The 23217-nt window shown below is 41.3% G+C and overlaps 1 protein-coding gene across 2 annotated transcripts; it reads left to right on the top strand.

Annotated features, from left to right (window-relative positions):
- Positions 1 to 219: 219 nt before the first annotated feature.
- Positions 220 to 22682, top strand: LOC114791137 (CREB-regulated transcription coactivator 1). 2 transcript variants are annotated; one of them, XM_028981703.1, is made up of 15 exons: positions 220 to 471; positions 8086 to 8187; positions 9473 to 9586; positions 9783 to 9844; positions 10756 to 10824; positions 11918 to 12018; positions 12724 to 12750; positions 12885 to 12964; positions 13051 to 13100; positions 13680 to 13912; positions 14366 to 14844; positions 14949 to 15476; positions 18370 to 18450; positions 18642 to 18849; positions 19166 to 22682. In XM_028981703.1, the coding sequence occupies exons 1-15, from the start codon at positions 286 to 288 to the stop codon at positions 19366 to 19368; spliced, it is 2523 nt and encodes an 840-aa protein (XP_028837536.1). In that variant the 5' UTR covers positions 220 to 285; the 3' UTR covers positions 19369 to 22682. The 2 variants fall into 2 exon arrangements, with proteins under 2 accessions (XP_028837536.1, XP_028837537.1); XM_028981704.1 differs by lacking the exon at positions 10756 to 10824.
- The last annotated feature ends 535 nt before the right edge of the window (positions 22683 to 23217 follow it).

Here is a 23217-nt window from a genome sequence, read left to right as displayed (position 1 = left end):
GTAATCAGAGAATAGTAGTTACATTATACAACGTAAAGGGATATGTTGCATCAACAATTGTATGAATAAAACTGTGCATTTCAAAGGCCTGTGGATCACGTTGGACAATAAGGACATTTTATTTCTAGACGGCTTAGCGCGTGCGCGCACGAAGTAACTCCATTTCCCGTGGTGCACTTCGGCTGATGTGTACATGGCGCCCCGTCCCTCCACCCCTCCTGCCCTCTCCACAACTCAGATCGGCTCGGGCTGCGCCGCTCAAATCACGCACGACGCTCGTAGAAGATGTCCGCCGCGGGTGCGAGCGGCTGCGGACCCGGACCCGGACCCGCGTCGGGACCGAGCGCGGCCACCGGGCCCGGGCCGTCCAACCCACGGAAGTTCAGCGAGAAGATCGCCCTGCACACGCAGCGCCAGGCCGAGGAGACCGCCGCGTTTCAGGAGGTCATGATGGACATTACTTCAACTCGGGTGAGTTGAGGAGGGAAACGGCGCAAAGCTGGAGGAAGACGGGGCCTCTCGGGGCATCCGTCTCGCTGCCGCGTACGCGGCGCGGCGTGGCGTGGCGCACAAATCACCCCGCTCGCCACGACACCACCTGTGTGAAGTGTTTCGTAAGTTTTTTTTTTTTTTTTTTTTCCTAGCAATAATAATAATAAAATACAGGCGACCGTAGCCAAGCCGATAATCCACTTGAAGCCCGGAGCTAGCCGCTCTCGGGCTGCCGTCGACTCGCTTTTTTTTTTTTTTTTGACGGATGGAGGACGGTCGCTAGCTAGCAGCGCCACTAGCCCGAAATCAGACAGGAGCCCGACCGGCCGCGTTTCATTCACTTTACCGCCGACTCGGTTGGTCGGTAACTTTATAAGACGGCGCTAGCAGTCTGCCCGGCTAGCGAGCTACGGACACACGGCGGCGTTATCGGAGTGGCGTCGCTTTATGTTCTTTTTTATTTTTTATTTTTTTATATATTTTTAATTGCTCTCGGGTTCCGTCGTTCGTGTCGGTTTTAAGCGGCGACGAGCGATGCCTGTAGCGTGGCTCCGCGGCGGGGAAACGCTCTCGGCTCGGCTCTTTCGTCCCACGTTGGTCTGGTAAACCTGCTCTTATTTACTTCGAGCACTTTTACTGCTGGAATGGGTGGCTGTTTTTTTAAGTTTTTAAGTTTTTTGCAGGCTGAATGGAGACGAGCGGAGAATTAAATCTAGGATGCTGCCACTGCCAGGCGAATCCGCGACATTCGCCTGTCACCATTAGTTTTACGGACGGCTTTCTCCGGGAAAAACGCCCCTGCGGGCTGATTTATATTTTCTATTTTCTAAAAAAAAAAAAAAAAACACACACAAAAGTAATGCAAAAAAAACAAAAAAAAAAACGAACACAGTTCAAACTCAGATGCAGGAACGAAAACATTACTCCTTCAGAGTTTGGGCGTCACTAGTACAGCACCTTATCTATCAGGCCGCGCAGAGAGACAATGCAGTAGGTGTACCTGAAATGAGTTAATCGTGCATTGGCTATGAACAGATGAGTTGATCTGGTACACCGGGGCAGTGGTAGGCCTAGTGGTTACGGAAGCGTCCCCGTCATCGGAAGGTTGCCGGTTCGAATCCCGATCTGCCAAGGAAAAGCACCGTCCCCACACACTGCTCCCCGGGCGCCTGTAATGGCTGTCCACTGCCCGCTCAGGGTGATGGGTTAAACGCAGAGGACACATTTCACTGTGTGCTGTGCTGCTGTGTGTCACGTGTGACAACCACTGCACTTTACACTCACCAGTAAAGACACGCAAAAGCGTGATGCACATCCTGCTGCATGGCTTTTGCATGGTGTGGCAGTACTCAATAAATGCAGGCTTTAAATGCTTATATGTGCTGCCGAGAGCGTAGGTTTTTTTTTTTTTTTTTTTTTTGTATTTTTATCTCTGCCCTGGTGATCTAATAAATCATGTCATGAAAGGGTTCCTCTTTCCTAGAGGTCTTCCTTCAGTCATTATGCTACGTGAAGGTTGGATGTAATTTATTAGTTTGCACTTGAGCGCGAGTCCCCTTCCTCGGCCTCTTGTTATCGAAGTTGCAATTGTCTCGTGAAGGCATCATTTGTCCTTATTCCGTTTGATGAATAAATGTTGTCCTACTGTCACTTTGCCAGCAAAACAAAGCAGAATATTGTCCTCTGCGTACAGTCTAGGACCTTTGAAATCTTTGGAATGCGAAATGCCAGTGGTCGAGCGAATATTAAACAATGGCTTTCTTGTGACATTGCTGCAGGGCCATACAGTAAGACACCAGCTACAATGGCGCACGATTGAGAGCGGCTGTAGACGATCACTGCTGCAGGGATGCATGATTGAGCAATGTCGTTTGATAGGAGAAATGCCTCTGTGGGGCCAGGAAGACAGTTGTTCCTTCAATAAGACATTTATTGTTTGTACCTCAAGTCCAGTCATTGGCTTAATGCGTTTCTTTTTTTTGGAGGCGCCAGATAATCATAGATAACCATCGTGAGGAATCGTGTTCAGCAGCCTGATTTAAAGAGTAGTGACGATCTTATGGAAAACCTCCTGCAGTCAGAATGACTTGAGTGAAGCAAATTGTGACAATTGAAATGCACTGTTATGCATGTCTCAATGCTCAAAAATAATCTTCAAGATTTTGTTGTCAGTGCAACAGTATACACAGTATACCACATATTGAAATACTACTTCAAAAAATATATATGTGTATACACACTAAACTATGCATTTTCAATCTTTCAAAATCTAACCCCCACCTCTCCTACAAGCAAAAGTTTACAGGACAATTAGTTTTGCAGCTTAAACACAGTACCAAGCTTTAAAGTAGATTTGGGTTCCTCAATGCCAATTCATGACCAAATAATTTTTTCAGTACATTACATTTACATTTAAGCCATTTGGCAGACGCCCTTATCCAGAGCGACTTACAACGTGCTTTCAAGTTACCATCGATGAAGTGATAAGTTCTAGTTCATTAGGACCCTCAACTATGAATACATCTATTTATTCACTCTTGCAGTTTCTATACATAAATCAGACAACAAGAAAGTTGCAATTTAATCTAAATATTCTTTAAAGAGGAAGGTCTGAGCTGTTCTGACCTCGAGGGGAAGTTCATTCCACCACGAGGGGCCAAGACGGAGAAGAGTCTAGATGAGCGTCTTCCTTTTACCTTCAGAGATGGAGGGACCAGGCGAGCAGGACTGGAGGCTCGGAGTATACGAGGTGCAGTGCGAGGTGTAATAAGGGCTGTGAGGTAGGATGGTGCTACTCCATGTTTGGCTTTGTAGGCCAGCATCAGAACCTGATGCGTGCAGCTACTGGGAACCAGTGGAGGGAACGTAGCAGAGGGGTGGTGTGGGAGAACTTGGGAAGGTTGAAGATCAGTCGTGCTGCTGCATTTTGTATGAGTTGTAGAGGTCGGATGGTACATAGTGGTAGACCAGCTAGAAGGGAGTTACAGTAATCTAGTCGTGAGATTACTAAGGACTGAACCAGTAGCTGGGGGGCCTGTGTTGACAGATAAGGGCGGATTCGTCTGATATTGTAGAGAAGGAAAGATTGGTAGGGAAAGATTGCTGATGTGAATCGAGAAGGAGAGTTGGTTGTCTATTGTTACTCCAAGGTTGCGGGCTGTTGTAGAAGGAGAGAGCTGTGAGTTGTCCAGGTAAATAACAAGATCCTGATGTAGTGGAATGAATATTAGTTCAGTTTTGGTGGGATTGAGTTGGAGGTGATGGGCTGCCATCCAAGATGAGATGTCGGTTAGACATGCAGAGATTTTGGAAGCAGCATGTAGATCAGAGGGAGGAAAGAGGAGTTGTGTGTCGTCAGCATAGCAGTACAGGCCAAAAGTTTGGACACACCTTCTCATTCAATGTGTTTTGTTTTTTTATTGTCATGACCATTTACCTTGGTAGATTCTCACTGAAGGCATCAAGACTACATGTATACGCAGGATTTCTAATTTTGTTTGTAATTGAGGGTAAAAACACATATCTGTGCACCTAGAATTTCCCGTCCTTTATGACCTTTATGAAGTAAATCTGTACAAAGAAATGGCCTTTTCAATTTCTTGATGGTATGTTGTAATATCATTGTATATTGAATATCAGAATTATATCATACATGAATGTGTGTATACAATGTGAGTTTATACCTAATTTACTATTATAGCTGCCATCATGTGTAATATTAAAACTGTCTAAGCATTGAAAATATTAGGTTCTTGAGTCTGACATACACAACCATTCAAAAGCTGGGTAATTTCTAGATGTCCTTTTTTGGATCTAAATTAATAGTTTGCTGCATTAAAAACTCCTGTTACTCCTGTTGATGATTGAATATATTCATATATAGAGAGTAACGATATCAGCAACTATTTCTTGAGTTAAAATGGAGTGCTGTCACTTTAATTGTTTCATAATGTTAGAAAACCTTTTAAAATTGATTTTAATGGAGTCCAGTTGCACTGTTTAAAGAAGAAATAAAGACGAAACAAATGAAATGCTCTGATGAATTGGCAAGGGATCGAAATTGACTGATCTTCAGCCTGATCAGACAGATCAATGACATATTCTGATGTATTTCCGAGGTGAGCACGAATACAGATAAATTGAGACACATACGTACGTGTTTGCAAGGAAGGACTTCTTTAAGGATGAATCGCTATGAAACTCGTGAAACTCTGCTTTCAGATCGAGCATTAAAACCCGACAGCCACCGAAGGCGGCTGTTCTTGCAGCGGGGGTTCAAATTAAAATTAAAATTTTATTTGTCACATACATAGTCATACACGGTATGATATGCAGTGAAATGCTTTTTGCGACTGCTACAGACCACAGTATTGCAAATGTTGCAAGTATACAATGAACCAATATGCAAATATTGTAAACACGCTAAAAGTAGGGAGGGTTAAACCATCACTGTGCACTATCCTCACTATCCCACCATGTCATAACTGTACCTCATTATTTCCAACTGAAATGTAGGTCTATAGGTATCCCGTGCCATCAACAGGCAACGTTCATGGTCAACCCCTGGCAGGCCCACTGCACCTGACGTGTTTTTCCAGCATTTCGCCTTCCCATAAGAGATAATGTGAATGAATTAAATCGCAATAATCCACTTTTTTTTTTTTTTTTTTGGTTTCAGGGCACGCTTTGTAAACTTTGTTTCTAGTGGTCGCACGTCAATGCGTCGCAGTGCGCAGAGGTCAAAGTTCAACAAAATTCAGCTTCGACTGTGGCGTCTGCTTTGGGTTTCAGAGCACAGCGCCACCCTTGCCGCATTTTGTTTTGCAACCTGGCTTAGGTGTGCAAGAGAGATATTGAGGTAATGTTGCATAAATATCCCACAGCACCTGTTTTTTTAGCACTAACCAAATAAATCGATTGAAATATGATAAATTATGTAACTGTATTGATTGAAAAAAGAATCCTGTCGTGTGCAAGATAAACACCCATTCCCACCCAAGGCAAACATTTAACAGTGGACAGTGCCAACCAGGATGCCAGCTAGCACACTAGTGAAGTTAGTCAGGAAGTGTGTGAGTGATCCAGCTTCTTAGACTCGAACCTGCTTCCACGCTTCACAACAGCTGTACAGTGTTACAATCTCTCAGTGTCTCTTGCACACGTACAGTAGTCAACCTCTCGCTCGCTTTCTCGGCATCTCCAGCGTGCCAAACTATGATTGGATTATGGCCAAAATGATAATCGCAATAAAATTATTATTATTATTATTTTTTTTCAATATTGTAATCACTATTACTCATCATGATTACACATTTTATCGCACTTTCTATTTTAAACAAACAATAAGTGAACAAATTAAACCTCAAATAAAAATAACTCATAAATAATAAAATAAAATGTACCCAAGACAAAGGGCTAACAAAAATTAAATAGTAATTGCAGAGTACAATGATCATGCAAACAAATGAAGGAGAAAAGAAGCCTATGCAGAAAAGACGCATACTACAGAAATACCAGCCTGTCAACATTTTTTTGGGGTTAAGAGATGACAGAAGGCAGGCCACTATGAAAATACTTCATTTTTTATATTTAATATGAAAGATGAACACCCATTTACCTGCTTATTTGGAAAGAATAACTATAGACAGGGCAGGTCCATAAACAGAGGCATTTCGTATAGACTGTAGACAATGAACTAACTGCAATATATACAGGTGTCAGTACAGAAGACAGATGCTCTGGTCTGTAGTATGAATAACGTTATTTGTCGAACACAAAATTTCGCAACATACAAGATGGTAAAATGAAATTTTGAGCAAGCGCCCAATTGTTGACACTAGAGGACTGGGTTAAATCATGTCCAAAAGAGCTGTGCTCAAGACTCACTGGTGTGCAGTGGATAGAATGCTAGACTATCTGTACAATGGAAGAGATACTGTAGTAGAACTGCCTGAAAAGGTCTTTGCTTGATGCACTGATTGCAGCGTAGCCACATACTGTAACCTACAATAGGATGTGCGAAATGGAGCAATGGAAGACGGTGGTCTGTGTTGTTGAAGCATGGTGTCTGGGTGTCGTTCACCCGGGCATGAGAGGAAACTTGGGAGATGGGTTTCTGCATCTGTAGAACTGTAATCCGAACAGAGGGCAGCATTTGGTTACATCGGTGTTTTACTTGATTCTGTATGAATGAATGTCATGAGAAGACATTTCATATGGTGGCTGCTACGCACGCCTAGTCATTGACCCTTTTTTTTTACCCCCTTCCATTGGTAAAGTTAGTTGATGAAAAGGTCTTTTGTTTAAATGTCCTCAACAAAGGAGCTGAATCGTATTTTCTCCTAAGCAGTAAAGCAGTGCGGATGACTAGGGATGAGATTACATATGATAACTGCTGTACATGAGATGCATTACTCTCTTATATTATGCCAAACAAAGCACCATGTTTTGTGGTGCTAAGTAGGGTTGCAACAATTTTGGTGCAGTTTTGGAGAGATAATCCCGGTCTTTTACATGAATTGATTTCACAACTGCATTAACATATATATAAATCACACAAACATATTATCTAAAGTTTTTGAACTTCGTTAGCAACTTATTGCAGCTTTTCAGACAGTTAAGAAAATATTTTTTTTAAATCTCTGTACACATCTATAGGTATATGTGCTCATTTGTGGCTTTATTTGTTTTTAACTTAAATAGAATCTAAGAATTCTAACCAATAGAATCTAAGCGGGCGAGTGTTCTCTCTGCCACTTCGAAACACACACGAAGCTTGAATGGAGGAAAAGCTGCTCCTAACAATCTCTGCACGTCCAGAGATCTACAACCCGACATTATTGTCTTTTAAACCACGCATATCTTGTGCTCTGAGCCCTGTGGCGAGCACAGTGCTCCAAAATTGTCCAATAAGCATAAAAACGGTCTGCGTTCAGTCTGGGCTCACCTGACCCCGCGGACGTCTGAACCAGGCGTATTTCTGCCGTTTGTGGCTTCCAGTTGTAATGGGTTTGATTCATGTAGTGGAGAAAACATGCAGAGAAAGGTGTGCATTTTAAAGGAGTTCTAGCAGTAGATGCGCAGTGAGCACAGTCATTGTAGCAAATCAATGCATCCACACAGATGTACGAGACCTTAACTCTTGTATTTACATTTACGGCATTTATCAGACGCCCTTATCCAGAGCAACTTACTATCAATAGTTACAGGGACAGTCCCCCTGGAGCAATTTAGGATTAAGTGTCATGCTCAGGGACACAATCGTAAGCGGGATTTGAACCTGGGTCTTCTGGTTCATAGACGAGTGTGTATTTGAAAGCATCATGTGACATCAAATTTATTTGAATTTTTTGCAATGTCTTGCAACCTTAGTGAGTTTGCAAGTGAGTTGGAGTGAAAGAAATACGAGTGACTAGACAAATGCTAGTCACTTGAGTGTTTCTAGAGACATAATCATCAGGAGTGTCTTTGCTTGAAATAGTTATTTAGTGTGACTGGCCCAATCAGATCTGATTCCATGCCAAAGCCTAAAATCAGAAAGGTGTTGGGAGGGCAGATAAAGAAATGACGGTCACAACTTCTCTCTTCATGCAGATTCAGGCTCAGAAACTGCGTGTTGCCAGAACCCAGGGTCCATATTATGGAGGCTCGCTACCAAATGTCAACCAGATTGGAAGAAATACATCTGATTTCCAGGTAAGGCTTATCAACGTGTGGTTCAGGGTTGCATTAAAGATGCCATGCATCTTCATGTGAATCCAGATTCCTTTGCGATCTCACGGTGGTTCGTATTCAGCGTGTCTGAACTGAATGTTGGGTTGTGCGTAGGGCTGCACGATTTGGGGGAAAAAAGACATTATTGAGATCAATATTGCGATATGATGGACACTTGCTTGTATATCAATGAAACGTGGCATACAAATTACTAATAGTGAAATGTTTACTTTCAAAGTGAAACATACAAACTACTTATAACAACTTGAAATGCCCAGTGCTTTCAAAATACAATATTCTACAACATTAAATAATCACAAAAAACTATTTACATTACTGTCGAACGACAAACCCTGGTAAGACTAAACAACTGTTTTGATTATCTTTGGCCATTATAAAATCCTGTATTATAGTTCTTACATTTAACCAAAACGTTGTTTGGAGGCTGACTTGAACACAGGGATGCATAGCTTTGCTAGCTTAGCTAAGGTTAAGTTTTGTAAACTGAGGTGAATTTCTTTAGGAAACCTTCAAAGTTTGAGAAAAGTTAACTAAACAGCTAAGAACAGTCTAAATAGTTAATGCCTACGTTTAGCCAAAACATTGTTTGGAGGCTGACTTGAACACAGGAATGCATATTTTCGCTAGCTTAGCTAAGGTTAAGACTTTTTATAATGGGCAAATATATTCAAAACAATTGTCCAGCCTTACCTATGAAATGTAATCCCCCCTGGACCTGGTTTGGCGCGTACAGCGGTTTGTACAGCCCCAAGCAGCACAAGAGTGAGGCCTTTTTATGCACTTCTGTCCATAGACATGTATATGCTTCACTCCACAGCAGAACCTATCGCAATATGGCGGCAACGTTGACGTCTACCCATATGTCTCCGAATTGAAAGTCATGTGACCAAACACGTTACATTCGACTGAAGTGAGACTTCAGTCAGGTCGCAAACTTTGAGAGAATGAGTGATATGTTGCCGATTCAATCCATGTACTAATCATTTAAATCGCAGCTTTTTGCGTTCATGTAATCGCACAGACTGACATCGCAATTGCGATTAGATTAATTGTGCAGCACTAGTTGTGCGTTTCCTCACAATTGTTTTGTTTTCAGCCCAAATCCCACCTGAAAAAGTGAAATCCTCCAGTTGTTTTTCATACCTTTTTAATGATCCCCTCAAGTCGATCTCCTCGCAGGACAGCCTCCACTCAAACAACAGCTCATTAGGGCTCCTGGCCTCCCCTGTGTGCCTGTCTCTCACAGGGCCCCTTTCATTCCAACCTGGACTCCGCCCGCGCTACGCGCCACCATGGGCTGGTGGAGAGGGTCCAGAGAGAGCGGCGATTCATGTCCCCGAGTCGTCCCTACAGGAGACAAGTATCCTGCTCTTACACCTGTCGCAATTTTGTTTGAACAATTTTTCAATCAAAGTATTGCTTTGATAAAATATATGAATAAACGTAAACCTCAGTAATAGTTGGAGTTCTTAGTTGGAGCCTGCTAAAATATGAACTCAAGGCTTGACTTTAAGGTTGCGCAATATGAACTTATGGCCTTAACGTGCTGTTTTCAGGTCGACAGCTCCCACTGCAGTTCGACATATCTGTCCGCGCCCACTGACCCCAGCTGGCGAAGGTAAAGTCTGCTGAGACTGAGCCGTCCTTTGGGAGGACTGGTCTTCAATTTAGATGTGTTGTTTTGCTTTCTTGCAGCCTCTAAGGGATTTGCATATGTTAGTCTGTCTTGAGGATGTGGCACACTAACCTGGTGGACTAACACACAGCTTTCTCAAGCTTTCGTTTGTAGCCTTGAGAAGGTGCTTTGCAATCCATTCATGTCTTTTTTTTTTTTTTTTTAAATTAACGTGTAACACCCCGTTTTGTTCTTGCAACATCTGGGAAGAAGGATTTTTGTTAATCTTTGCATCGTTTTTATTTTTGGCTGAACACTTTTTCTTTCTTCTTTAACAAAAACACTTTCAGAGAGGGGGAAACTGACTTAAAAGTTTAGCCTTTTTTTCATATACAAGTGACATTCACCTTTTTGATATTTTCAGTGTTGAGGGTGTGATGAGGGCCCTGTCGAAAGCGGGCTTCTCAGCCCATTCATTGAGACCCTGCGTTTTTAGCGCTGGAGGCCGTCAATCAAGAAGAACCATGGACCTGTTTTTTTTTTTTGTGTGTGTGTGTGTGTGTGTGTGTGTGTCAGGGATGTTCAGCACTGGTCATTGATTAACAGCACTCTAAATTCAGCTGACTTGAGTGATTTGCTAGGCCACGTTGTGATGCCAGTCTGATTATTGACTCACCCACGCAAGAAAATCATAGCCCAGCGAGGTTAATTTACACGTTTAGGAGTAGGTCTTCTCACTGTTTGTGAACAATTATAACGGTTTCTGGGTTGAGAGAGACTCATGCCTTGGTTTATTTTTCACTTAGTCAGTGTCCCTCTCTTTGAGCCTCTTCACTGCTTCAGGTTCATTCTCAAACCTGCCTCACTTTTTTATGTGGTTTGGAATAATGGGCATTTTTCTGTCAATCATGAAGGAACTGGTCCAGCAATTTCCCCATGGACAAAAGCCAGTTGTTCCATCTCCCCACCACAGCACTCAACAGGTGAATTCAACCTTCTGCTTATTCTGCTTGAAGCTGAACCTGAGCAGCAGTTCTTTGTCATGAGGTGGACGGTGCTCCCCGTTTTCCCTTGTTAAACCTGTGCGCTCCTGAAAAGAACTTGAATGAATGAGCTCTAACTCTATGCATGTTGTCAGCCTGTATGTTTCTCAGAGAGGTTCACCTTGAGCTGCTTTGGATAAGGCTGATGCGGCAGGAGTCAGCTATTGATCCATTCCACTGCGTGCTTTAGTTCCACCTTTTTTTGAATGACATTGACCCTGGAAAACTAGAGCCTATAAGCCAAATGTGTTTAAGCAGACACCTCTTTCTCTTTGAAATTGAAGCATAGGTTAAGGTGAGAGTACCTTCATCAGGGATCCTAACAAGGCCTGGGTATAGCTCATTTTAAACATCTCCTACCTGTGAGTCTGATGTAGTCATCAGAAGTTTTAATTATTTAACCAAGGGTGATTAACTGACTTGGACTATAAGCGACTGTCTGATATAAAATTCAACCATTTACTGCTCCATTAACATGCTGAAAATGAAGGGCTGTACTTTTTTTTTTTTTTTTTTTTTTTTTTTTGATTGGCAGGAGGGTACCATTATAATCTCAGGCAACGTTATTTGTTCATCTCTAAGGTGGGACAGGGGGCTAACTTGACACAAGGGTGGGCTGCTGCTATCCTCTGATATTTGCTTTCTCTGCAAAACAATACACATGCACAAAATATTAATTGAGGTACATTTTATGAAAGTTTGAATTAAGACACACTGCATCTTATAAGAGCTTTTTAAATTGATCTTATCGAACATTTTTGGTACATTTACATGTCTAGTTTTTATGTGTCAGCAGGAAAATGTATTAAAAATTGTTGTTGCACATTTCTAATCAATAATTAATTGATTATTTGACTATTAAACTGTAATCTTTGCAGGATGGGAAGAACCTTGCCTTTTCCCCCAAGCCTCTTCAAAATTCACATTCCTTTTCCTTTCTTGACCCAGTTTGTCAGGCTCCAACCCACCCTTCTCCTAAATTTTCCACTTACCTTGTTTGGTTTCTTTCCCTTTACACTGTTCTTCCTTGCAGAACCAACTCTGACTCAGCCCTCCACATCAGTGTTATGAACCCTCCATCAGGGGATCCTTTCAGTTCAGGACATGCAGTCAACTCTCAGGGAAGGCGGAGTGGTGAGTCCGGTCCTTCCCTTCATCCATGACATTTTGTCATCACTGTGGTTGTGGTTTCCTTGTTGGTAATAAACTGGCCTATGACCTAGAAAGGGGTGTAACAGTACTGTGTGTAACCCCGTGCTCTCTGCACCGAGTGCCTGTGCTGCCAGCAGCTAGATGTTGTCCAGAGCAGCCATCCAGCCCTTAATCTGCCAATGTCAGTTCCTCTTTTAAATGGCGGCATCAGTGGACATCACAATCACTCAGAATCTTTGTATAGTGTAGAATGCACTAGCATGGGTATGGGTGTGGTAGTAGCCTATTCATTTCCATATGAACCAGAAGACCACAAAGTCACAGGTTCAAACCCTGCTTACTACCATTGTGTCTATTAGCAAGACACTAAACCCTGAGTGTCTACAGGGGGACTGTCCTTGTTATTACTGGTTGAAAGTCGCTCTAGATAAGGTCGTCTGATAAATGCCATAAATGTAAATATACTGGGTTATATGAGTCCTCAATACATTTAAATTATAATTATAAAAATATAACTGAATGTCAAGGTTTGGTTTATGATGACATGAACATACACATTATTATTTATTGTACTGCCACAGTACTTTAAATTCAAATTCAGGTATTCAATTCCACTAATTAATGTCATGTTCTCTTTTACTTACACACACACACAATTTATTTATTTATTTATTTATTTTTCTTCAGGGTTAGCTGAGGCTGAGGGACGAAGAAGTTAGTATCTCTTTATTTCTGTGTTATTTGGACTTTCTTTTTTTACATTGTGATAAATAGCACAAGGATGGAATAGTAGTGAGATCTGTATCAAGAATGTTTAATATTTACCATTTATTCATATATTTGTGTAGTGTTTCCTTATCCTGTACCTCCTATTGAGGAAAATGTGCTTGATGAAGGAAAACTGTTGAAACCCTGGGACACTAAAAAGGTATGCTGTGTTCTGGAGCACTGCTGATTTCTGAATAGAATCTGAATGAAATCAAGGTTACTCAAAAACCCTTCTCTGTCCTATAGCTATCCATGTTGTCGTCTCGACCAAAGTCCTGTGAAGTTCCTGGGATCACGTAAGTTAAACCACCAGATTTACCGGGAAAGACTGTCCCACGGATGTTGTCAGTGGCGTGCTTGCACCTCCAGCACAAATTGTCCAGGGGAGGAGACAATGTCAGGACTTTACAACATGGTTTTTGGTTGAGGTTGCAAAGAGAGTTCACCCTTGGCAGAGAACATTCTTTCTCAAAAGGACTTGACGTAATAGCTTGCGATAAATCTTGATTAATTCGTCCCTGCAGCCTCTCTGCGTAATGAGCTGTCAGTCACGCCATATCTTTAGACCTTTTTGCTAAGTCACAAAATCTACCGCTGCTTCATTTTATTAGTGTGACTAATGCAGCCCAAAGATTTTCCAGAGACAGGTGACACCCTCCTTGGTCTCCTATCCCCTTGTTTGTGGTCTGCAGGACTTCGCTCTCTGTACTCTAGTTAGTCAGGTTGGCCTCAGGTTGCTGAAATTGGCCTCTGTGGGTTGAATTCTGTCATGCTCACCCTTTGCTTCACCAACTTCCTAGGCTTTATGGGCTTCACAGATTGATGATTCATATATATATTTTTTTTAATGACTATCCCCACTCCTTGTCCTGCAGCATATTTCCTTCTCCGGATCAGCAGTCCAGCGCCCCTCATGTCCCTTCAGCTCTGAACACCGGTGGCTCTCTGCCGGATCTCTCCAGCCTCCACTTCCCTTCCCCTCTGCCAACACCTCTAGACCCAGATGAGCCAGGCTACCCCTCTCTCAGTGGGGGCAACAGTACACGCAACCTGGCCAGCACTCTCACTCAGCTGGGAATCAATACGAGCAATGCCTTCCATTCACCAGGTACTGTGTCTGACATTTTCCCAACAGTTCATTAGTCAAAATCATCTTTTATCTGTGTATGTTGTGTGACTCCCAACACCTGTTTTGAGAATCTTATTTAATTATTCAATATCTTACAAATGTCTTTTGGTTTATTTTGTCAAATGCATTAAATAGCATTCAATAACATTTTGAAGTTATAAAAAATATAGCATTAAATGAGGAAGAAGTTGGAAAGTAAGATGCCTTGCTTATCTGCTTGAGAGGATCAAACACAGGAAACACTGTCCCACCCCTCTCTGACACAATTGTGGGTGTTTGAGCTATCTTTTTTTCCATTTGTATGCCAAATGGGTATTATGAACATTTTACTTCAATTTGCACAATCATGTTTTTCACTTCATAGGTCAAAGAATCACATATTTATAATCTGGATCATTTAAAGGATCTTTTTTTTTTTTTTTTTTTTTTTAGGTCTCTTACCATCTTTTCAGGGTACAATGAGTAACCCCACTCTCCAGTCTTCGCTTAGCAACCCCAACATCCAGTCCTCTCTCAGCAGCAACTCATTCCCCAACTCCCTTAGCTCCACCTCTTTGCACTCGTCACTCAGTAACCCTTCACTACAGTCCTCTCTAAGCTCCTCCCCTTCGTTACAATCATCCACAAGCAGTCAGTCATTGCACTCCTCGCTCAGTAACTCTTCCCTAAGTAGCCAGTCCCTACAGTCAGTGGCAAGTAACCAATCCAGCTACAGCAGTGGGATAGGAGGCTCGGGCTCGTCGTCGTACTCTCCTCTCTTACCTGGCCAGGTTCAGGCACAGCTGGGCACGTCCCCACGGAGGAGAACACAGCTTTCCCCTCTCATTGTGACCATGGGCACAGACTCCCGCCGGCACCATTCCAAGCAGTTCTCCCCCACGATTTCACCCGCTCTGTCCTCAATAACACAGGTAAAAAATACTCTACATTATAATCTTGCCTTTTTCTTTGGCGTTCTTGAGATCAAATATAGAGGATCCCTGAATGTTTTTTTTTTTTTTTTTAAACCATGCAGGGTGTTCCCCTGGACACCAGCAAACTGCCAGTGGATCAGAGGCTCCCACTCTATCCCTTTAACCAAGCTCAGCAACACCAAGATGGATCTCCAGCCACACATCATCCCACTCAGAAGGGCATTGGCTCTCCCCAGACAGGTCAGCCACGCCCCCAACAGCCCGGCATCCATTCAGCAAGCCAGCAACAACACCAGCACCAGTCCATGTGCCATCAGCAGCAGCCACGGCAACAACAGCCACCATGTCCACATACTCAAGCTGCAATGACACTGCATCTTGAGAACATGCAAAACCAGCGCAAAACGCACAACGTTCAGATGCAGCATCCATCCAGGCCAGTAGCGGGAGTGGCCATAATGAACATGAGCAGTAACGAGACCCCTGTGGAAGGCCACAACTCCCAGTTCATGCATGAGCAGGGTTCTGTGACAGCCACCACTGACAACCAACAGCAGCAGCCTTCACAGAGCCTCCCCCAACTGCAACAGATCAGCCAGTCTCTGCCCACTGATCTCAGCTTTTACAATGTGAGTTCTCACATAAACCTCAGTTTCCTTGCATCTTTGTTGCCTGTGTAGAGAGGATAATAATTATTGTTCACAGGCTGTGTACCTTCACAGTGGGTAAAAATAGAATCATAATCAGTAACAGTGCAAGTAACCTGTAAGTAACACAATTTAATAGTCTGCAGTGACTCATTAGTTACTGCCAGCAGCCCCACCCTTGTCAGCTCATCATCAAAAGTCATATTTGTTCATGATTTTAGATGTGTGCATTTTGTATTATGGCATCTACACCTCTTCCATACATATATGTTACAGGCTTATTCCAAAATGGATTAAATGCATTTTTTTAAATGCAGAATTCTACACACAACACCCATAATGAGTTTATTGAGATTTTGACAAATTTATTAAATCAAATCACATCCACATAAGTATTCACAGCCTTTGGTCGTCAATACTTTGGCAGCAATTACAGCCTCAAGTCTTTTTGAATGTGATGCCACAAGCTTGGTACATCTATCCTCGGACAGTTTCGCCCATTCCTCTTTGCAGCACCTCTCAAGCTCTGTCAGGTTGGATAGGAAGTGTTGGTGCACAACCATTTTAAGATCTCTCCAGAGATATTCAAACAGATTCAAGTCGTGTCTCTGGCTGGGCCACTCGTTCAATATTTTGAACGAATATTGCGATTGCAATTTTGGCAACTGTTTTTGCTTTTTCAAACAAGCTACATACATTCTAAATGTATTCAGTGCACAAGAAGTGCATAACAAAACATGAAATAACGTAGTATTGTGTTTAATAAACAAAACTGTAGTAAGATTGTCTTTAAAACAGACAACTTAAAATAATTAACTAAGATTAACTAACCTCAACTCTAGTTAATAACATACTGTACACAGTAGTACTAACTGCTTGATAAACAAGACAACATGGAAAAAAATAAAGATAACCTCAATTCCAGTCATAACAATAAATCAAAACCAAAAAACTGATTTCTCTCTTAAAGGTTTTTTGCAAGAAATGAGTGCGAGATGGCAGCTGGTATCTTTTGTCAAGTGTTTGTATTAGTCTTCGGAAGCCGTCTTTACTGACTGTCTCTGCATATATGATAGGTGATTGCGTCTGTGATTTTCTTTGTGCCATTTTGATCCGTTCTCATAAGGCACGGCGCTTGCACATTCTTGAACAATGGATACTTGTTCAGTATGTTCAAGCTGTCTTTGTGTGCTTTTGTTTTTTTCGATGGTCTTTGTCGACATGCATTGATCATGCAATTTTTTATGATGTGGTTGTAAGTTTTGGAACAGATTTGTAGTATTGCTCTGTTTCGTTGGAATAATAATTTCGCAAGTCTTGCAAATTACCTTGCTCTGTGACACATCCTCTCTCCTGAATCCAAAATACTCCCAAACGACTGACGTTGAATTTCTCTTTGGCAGCGAATCATTTATTTTGACCTGCATCCATATTTTATGTTCTTTCCTCCCGCTCGCCTATTCGATTCTCCTGATCAGCTTCGTCATGCGCTCTGATCTTTCTCTTGCTCATCTTAGCTGTAATTGCCCCGTGCGCTGCGTCAGCTCTGATTGGTTAACATATTAAAATCATGCGCACAAGAACGTATTCTGAATAAAAATCTAAATAAATTAATGGATACAATCGCAGCCTTAAGCGGTTTAGAAATCACATGTGCTTAAATTGTTATTGTGATTAATTGCACCGCACTATTTTGCAGACGCCCTTATCCAGAGCAACTTACGTGCTTCCATGTTACATCAATGAAGTGATCAATTCTGGTTCACTAGGACCCCCAACTATGAATATAATCTTTTTATTCACTCTGTTGCAGTTTCTATACATAAATCAGACAACAAGAAAGTTGCAAGTTCATCTAAATATTCTCTAAAGAGGAAGGTCTTGAGCTGTCGTTTGAAGGTGCTCAGTGACTGAGCTGTTCTGACCTCGAGGGGAAGTTCATTCCACCACGAGGGGCCAAGACAGAGAAGAGTCTAGATGAGGGTCTTCCTTTTACCTTCAGAGATGGAGGGACCAGGCGAGCAGTACTGGAGGCTCGGAGTATACGAGGTGCAGTGCGAGGTGTAATAAGGGCTGTGAGGTAGGATGGTGCTACACCATGTTTGGCTTTGTAGGCCAGCATCAGTATTTTGAATGTGATGCGTGCAGCTACTGGGAGCCAGTGGAGGGAGCGTAGCAGAGGGGTGGTGTGGGAGAATTTGGGAAGGTTGAAGATCGGTCGTTGTAGAGCTTGGATGGTACATATAAGCACCGTTGACAGTTTTGCTGATCTGGCAGCATGTAGCTTCTCGGAAACAGCCAGAAGAATTAGCTGTTCTGCAGTCAGCAGTCTCAGCAGTCTCAGTAGAATGAGTTGTTCTGAGGCCAGACTGGTTAGGATCCAGGAGGTTGTTCTGTGACAGATGAAGTGATGGCTGATTGTAGACACAGCCCTCAAGGATTTTAGAAAGAAATGAGAGGAGAGAAACCGGTCTGTAATTGTTGACGTCTGTAGGATCAGCGGTGGGTTTTTTTAGAATTGGAAAAACCATGGCTGTTTTAAAGGCAAATGGTACATGGCCAAATGAGATTGAGCTGTTTGATATAAGAAATGAAAGGGATGATGTGGGAAAAGTGATTCACTGTGAATACTTTCCGGATGCACTGTACATAAACCTCTTCAATTCAAAACCTTGCTGCTCTTTCCCTTGTGTGAAACTGCAAATATATGCCAGTATAGTTTTGATGTGGCATGGTTATGATTCCAGCCTCTGTGTATTTAAAGACTTATGAATTGTGACATTTTATTTCAGTCTTATTTGTCATGCATTTGATGCACAATAAATGAAGTTATAGAGATTAAACATTGTGACACTTTTTTTTTTTTTTTTGTCAGGATGCACTGCTGTCACTCTTTGAAGAACCTTACTTGGGTTTACAAATCAATGCCAGACAAAACCAGAACCACTCTCACCAGGTTGGTCACAATCACTTCAACGGTGTGGCTGTAATTTGAACTGTTTAAACGTGGAATGTATGTGGTATGTTATGCTGCAACAAATGTAACAATCTGCTTAGATGTGTGCTGATTGGTGTTTTTGATATAGACTTGTTAATAGATTTGCTGTGGAAAAGTTACCAAGCTGTCTCTGTCCCCACCCCCCACAGTTCAGCATGGACAGTCGTGCAGAGGGCCTCTCTTTTAACCACAGTTTGAACTCTGTTGCTTCTACTGGCAAAGGCCAGGAAGGGTGTTGCCCTGGAAACCAGGGGATCCTTGACCTCCTGGACTCATCAGAGCAGCAGCTCCTCAATAACTCAAACCAGAACTATAGTGGTGGTGGACGCCACAATGTACCAAACATCATATTGACAGGTATGACAACAGCAAGCCTTTGTTGGATGTTATTCTAAGGACACTTTTTCAAGGACGCTTTCAAGCGCACTGTTGTCCTAGCAGGTAAGGAGGCGGACCCGTTATCTTAAGGTTGCCGGTTCGAATCCCTAACCGCCACGGTGCCACTGAGCAAAGTTCCGTCCCCACCCACTGCTGCCTGGGTGCCTGTCATGGCTGCCCACTGCTTAACAAGGGTGATGGGTTAAAAGCAGAGGACACATTTTGTTGTGTGCGCTTCACAATGACAATCACTTCACTTTTCACTTTATGGTCTCTTGTCTTTTCTTCCCTGTAGGAGACTCTCCCCCCGGGCTTTCAAAAGAGATAACCAGTGCCCTGTCAGGTGTCCCAGGGTTCGAGCTTGATCACTTCTCTACTGACGATGCTCTCAGGATGGACCCTCTTGGTTTAGAAGGATTTGGAATGCTGGCAGATGGAGACCTTTTGCTCTCTGACCCTGCTGTCGAGGATTCCTTCCGCTCTGACCGCCTAAAATGATGCTTGGTAGATGTTGGAGAACTTTTTGGAAATGAGACCAGGGATTAAATCGGGTAAATGGTTGGAATATGTATTAGTCGTGCTTTGGCTGTCCACTGAGGATTTTAATGTGGGTCTGATCAAAGACTCCTGTTCATCTGGTAGGAATACTCAATCATGTCAAGGGGAAGGGGAAATATTAACAGTGTACAAGAATGGGACCATCATGTCTTTGGTCCGGCTCTTTTTTTAATAGTTTTTTTTTTTTTTTTATGAGATGGCACTTACAAAATTTGCCCTTGAGATTCAAAAGAAAATATAGGCATTAGGTTGTATGAGTCTTATCTGCATGTTAACAAATTGCACTTGAGGTAACATAGCCAGCATCCTGCATGCAAAATCACATCTGACAGTCCACTCAACTGGAAGAGTGAATTTTAGAGGCTCTGCTTGCATTTGTGCCCATTTTTTTTTACTCACAGTACTTTGAAGTAGAACCAAATTTGCTTGCACACATCACTGTGTATGATCTTGCAGTACCATTAAGATTCTGATCAAAGGTGGTTTATGCATATTTTAAAGACTGTGCAGACGTGGACCAGTTTCTGATGGATTCTTAGTCATTTTGACAGGAACTTAAAGATCTCTATTTTGATTGCACTTGCATCAACATGTTAGTCAAGTCTCCGCTTGCTTAAATTTTGCATGCAGAGGCTTGGATGTTGATTTAGATGTCTTGCAAGTTATAACATGATCACTGTGCGCAAAGACCAAGCAACCACTGGTCATTTTTATTCTAACTGCACGTAGATTACAGTTTACCCAGCGAGGTAATTATGTGTAAATGCCATTAAGCAGTAGTGTGTATATGCTGGCCTGAGGCCATTTTTGCAGATCATTCCAGGCATTTCTGTGTTTGAATCAGAGCTTATTGAGTAATTCAGGTGTTCTCCTTTGTGCCTGATGTTCTTCGGGGCTCCTCTTTACCCTTTACCTGTGCTTTGCTTTGTTTAGCTTTATACAGAAACGTTCCTAAACAGGTACTGAAACATGGACCCCCCCTAGTGCTTCACCGGTTATATTGTATTGGTGTGTCCTGTTCTCAATTATATTTATGATATTATTTTGCAATCGACCAAATGTTTTGAATCACGTGTATGGTAGTAGTCATCATTCAAGCTTTTTGCCCCTGGTTTAAAAAGTTAAAGTTGAAGCCTGAAAGTGCTGGCAGGTAATGTCACTGTGATTTTGCACCCGTGATTCTTCTCTCCTGCCTGCATTTGCACATGGGTATTCCTGAACAAGGCCATTATCAAGAGACATTTTTATGTAACTAAATATTATGTACTATGAAGAAGTTTATTTTTAAGAGAACGTTGGTCTAGCTGTATATGTATGTAAATTATTACATAAATGTATATCTCTAAATCCAATAATTTATAAAGAGATTCTATATCATTGTATTGGGATGCACCAAAGCAACATCCTCTGTCAGAGACCACAGATTTGGATGTTTGAGCTTGCTATGTCAATTTGCCATCAAAAAAATATTGTTGGCATGTATTCTGTGATATATGATTTATGCCATATTTAAAACTGAAATGATCTTTTACTATATTACTGTTTGTTGGGGTTATGTTTTTTATGTTCACTTTATTGCATAGCTTGTGAAGCATATTTGTAGTGTTCCCTATTTTGAAGTGGAAAAGTAAACACTTGTGTCTTACAGGAATATCAGGAAGTTGGCGGATCAGGAAATTTTCCTGTGATATACACAGGGATTATGAAAATTGCCTCATCTCAACTGCCTGTTGGCACGGTGTATATTACAATGTGTGAAAACTGACCTTTGTCTAGAGTGGTAGCTTTTAGAGTGGGTGTGTTTATGCAAACAGACAGCCTATCGTGTGTATTTTCAGTAGTATTTCGCAAATATGACAGGAAATGGGGTTACTTGCTATCTGATTTGAAATATCAGCATTGTTTTTTTTGTTTTTTTTTCTAGGGGCCTAAAATCATAATGGTTCTTATCAGTATAGTTTTCCAACCAGGCCATATGTACAGTATATGCGTAACTGACAGAATCGTAATGCCTTTATGGATCATTTGATGTGCATGTTATCAGTGTAGAGATTTGTAATTCATTCAGGGAAATTTGGTTTGAATGAAGCCGGTCTGAAATAAAAGATGAGACTTGCAGTTTTCAGAACCCTGCAGTGATGGGGATGTGTTTTTAGGTTCACATTGTCAATAGATGCCTGGCATCCATTAAAAGTATTACTTTTCCACTCTGTTTTAATTTGGCTAATTATACATTTCCCTTGTTACTGTGGGACAGGTCCGATATTTCCTGACCAAGTCCTTTTTCATTTCCATTTTAAATTCTGATTGTCAAAGATGCATGATAGAAGAAGAAGCCTTTCAGTGCGTATAACTGATAGTTTTCAAGATCGGCGCTGGAAGCTGTCTTAACTATTAACTTAACTAAGGGCAGTCCTGAATTTTAAAGGAAGTAATATGCTTGTTCATATTATTTAAACCAGACCTCACAAGTCAAAGCCATGAATATCACAGTCATGATATGTGATTGGTGTTTTTTTTTTTGTTTTTTTTTCCAAAAGGTGTCTTCAGGTTAATGTAATGAAAAGTGAGCTGAATGTTACAGCGGTAATGGCATCATGCGAAATGGCATAGAAAGCTTACATTGATTGTAAAGGCCTGGCTGGAATGTTCCAAGACAATGGGGGCATTATAGCAGCAAAGATTTATGACATCAATAACTGAAAAATACTTAGAAACTGGTTACAGCAGATACCATTCATATGTGGATGTTAGGGACATTCACAATTGATTGGTCTATATTTTGTTGCATGTAGCTTGAGAAATGTACTTTTTTTTATTTTTTATTTTTTATTCTTAATCAGAATTGCAATTGTAGTCTCTGCCAGTAGAGGTAGCTGTTGAACAGCAACACAAGTGATCAAGTTCTTGGGATGAGTAGGATGGCCATATATATATATATATATATATATATATATATATAGTTTTGTTTTCTTTTATTATTATTTTTATTATTTTTGCCATTCTTTGCAGTTATGTTTTCTGTGCTCATTTTCTTTTTTGTTTAGTTTGTGGAAATGTGTTACACATTTTTGAAGTTGCTGTTCATGTCCAACAGTTTATTAACCAGGGAAATCATGTCTGTTGTAAATAATATTCTTAAACATTTATAGGTGCTTCTTATACCTAACAAGTTCTTCTTTTTTTTCTTTTTTTTAAAAAAGACTATCGTCAAAATATTTTACAAAAAATAAAGAAAGAAATTAAATTGCCAATAGTCTCATGCCAATTCTGTCCATGAAATTTTTAGGACTGGTCTTAAATTAGACCACCAGATAGATCGCTGCTGAAAGTCTGTAATTTATTTATTTTTTTTTTCTGCCATATGTCATCCGTTTTTTTTGCACTCTACAGTATTTTTTTTGTGGTGTGTATGTGCCCCCTTTTCTGATCATCAATAATTTTTAAGACACTCATCTCTGATTAAAGCCACACGTGCAATGCATAAATAATAAGATGATTATGATAATGATGATAGTAAAAACTAAGACTTGAAAGATGTTTCACATAAAAATGTTTGACACATCTGGACAAATTAAACTTGAGGTTTTCCCTGAGGAGTGTGTTTTGCTTGCACACATACTTGTATGGCTCTGGAAAGTTGACCATGTTTGAAATCTTTCTTTGTGTCAGAATAGTCCCTGAGAATTGAGTGAAGCGTATGACAAAATCAAGAGTGAGCGGCTTGCCTTTCATGGCACTATTAAAATGGAACAGATACAAATTGTATAATTCCTATATTTAAAAATA

The sequence above is a fragment of the Denticeps clupeoides genome, chromosome 5 (genome assembly GCF_900700375.1).
Source record: "Denticeps clupeoides chromosome 5, fDenClu1.1, whole genome shotgun sequence".
In the NCBI taxonomy this organism is placed as follows: Eukaryota; Metazoa; Chordata; class Actinopteri; order Clupeiformes; family Denticipitidae; genus Denticeps; species Denticeps clupeoides.
Note: the sequence above shows the minus strand (reverse complement) of the source record. Positions and strands in the feature narration are given on the sequence as shown.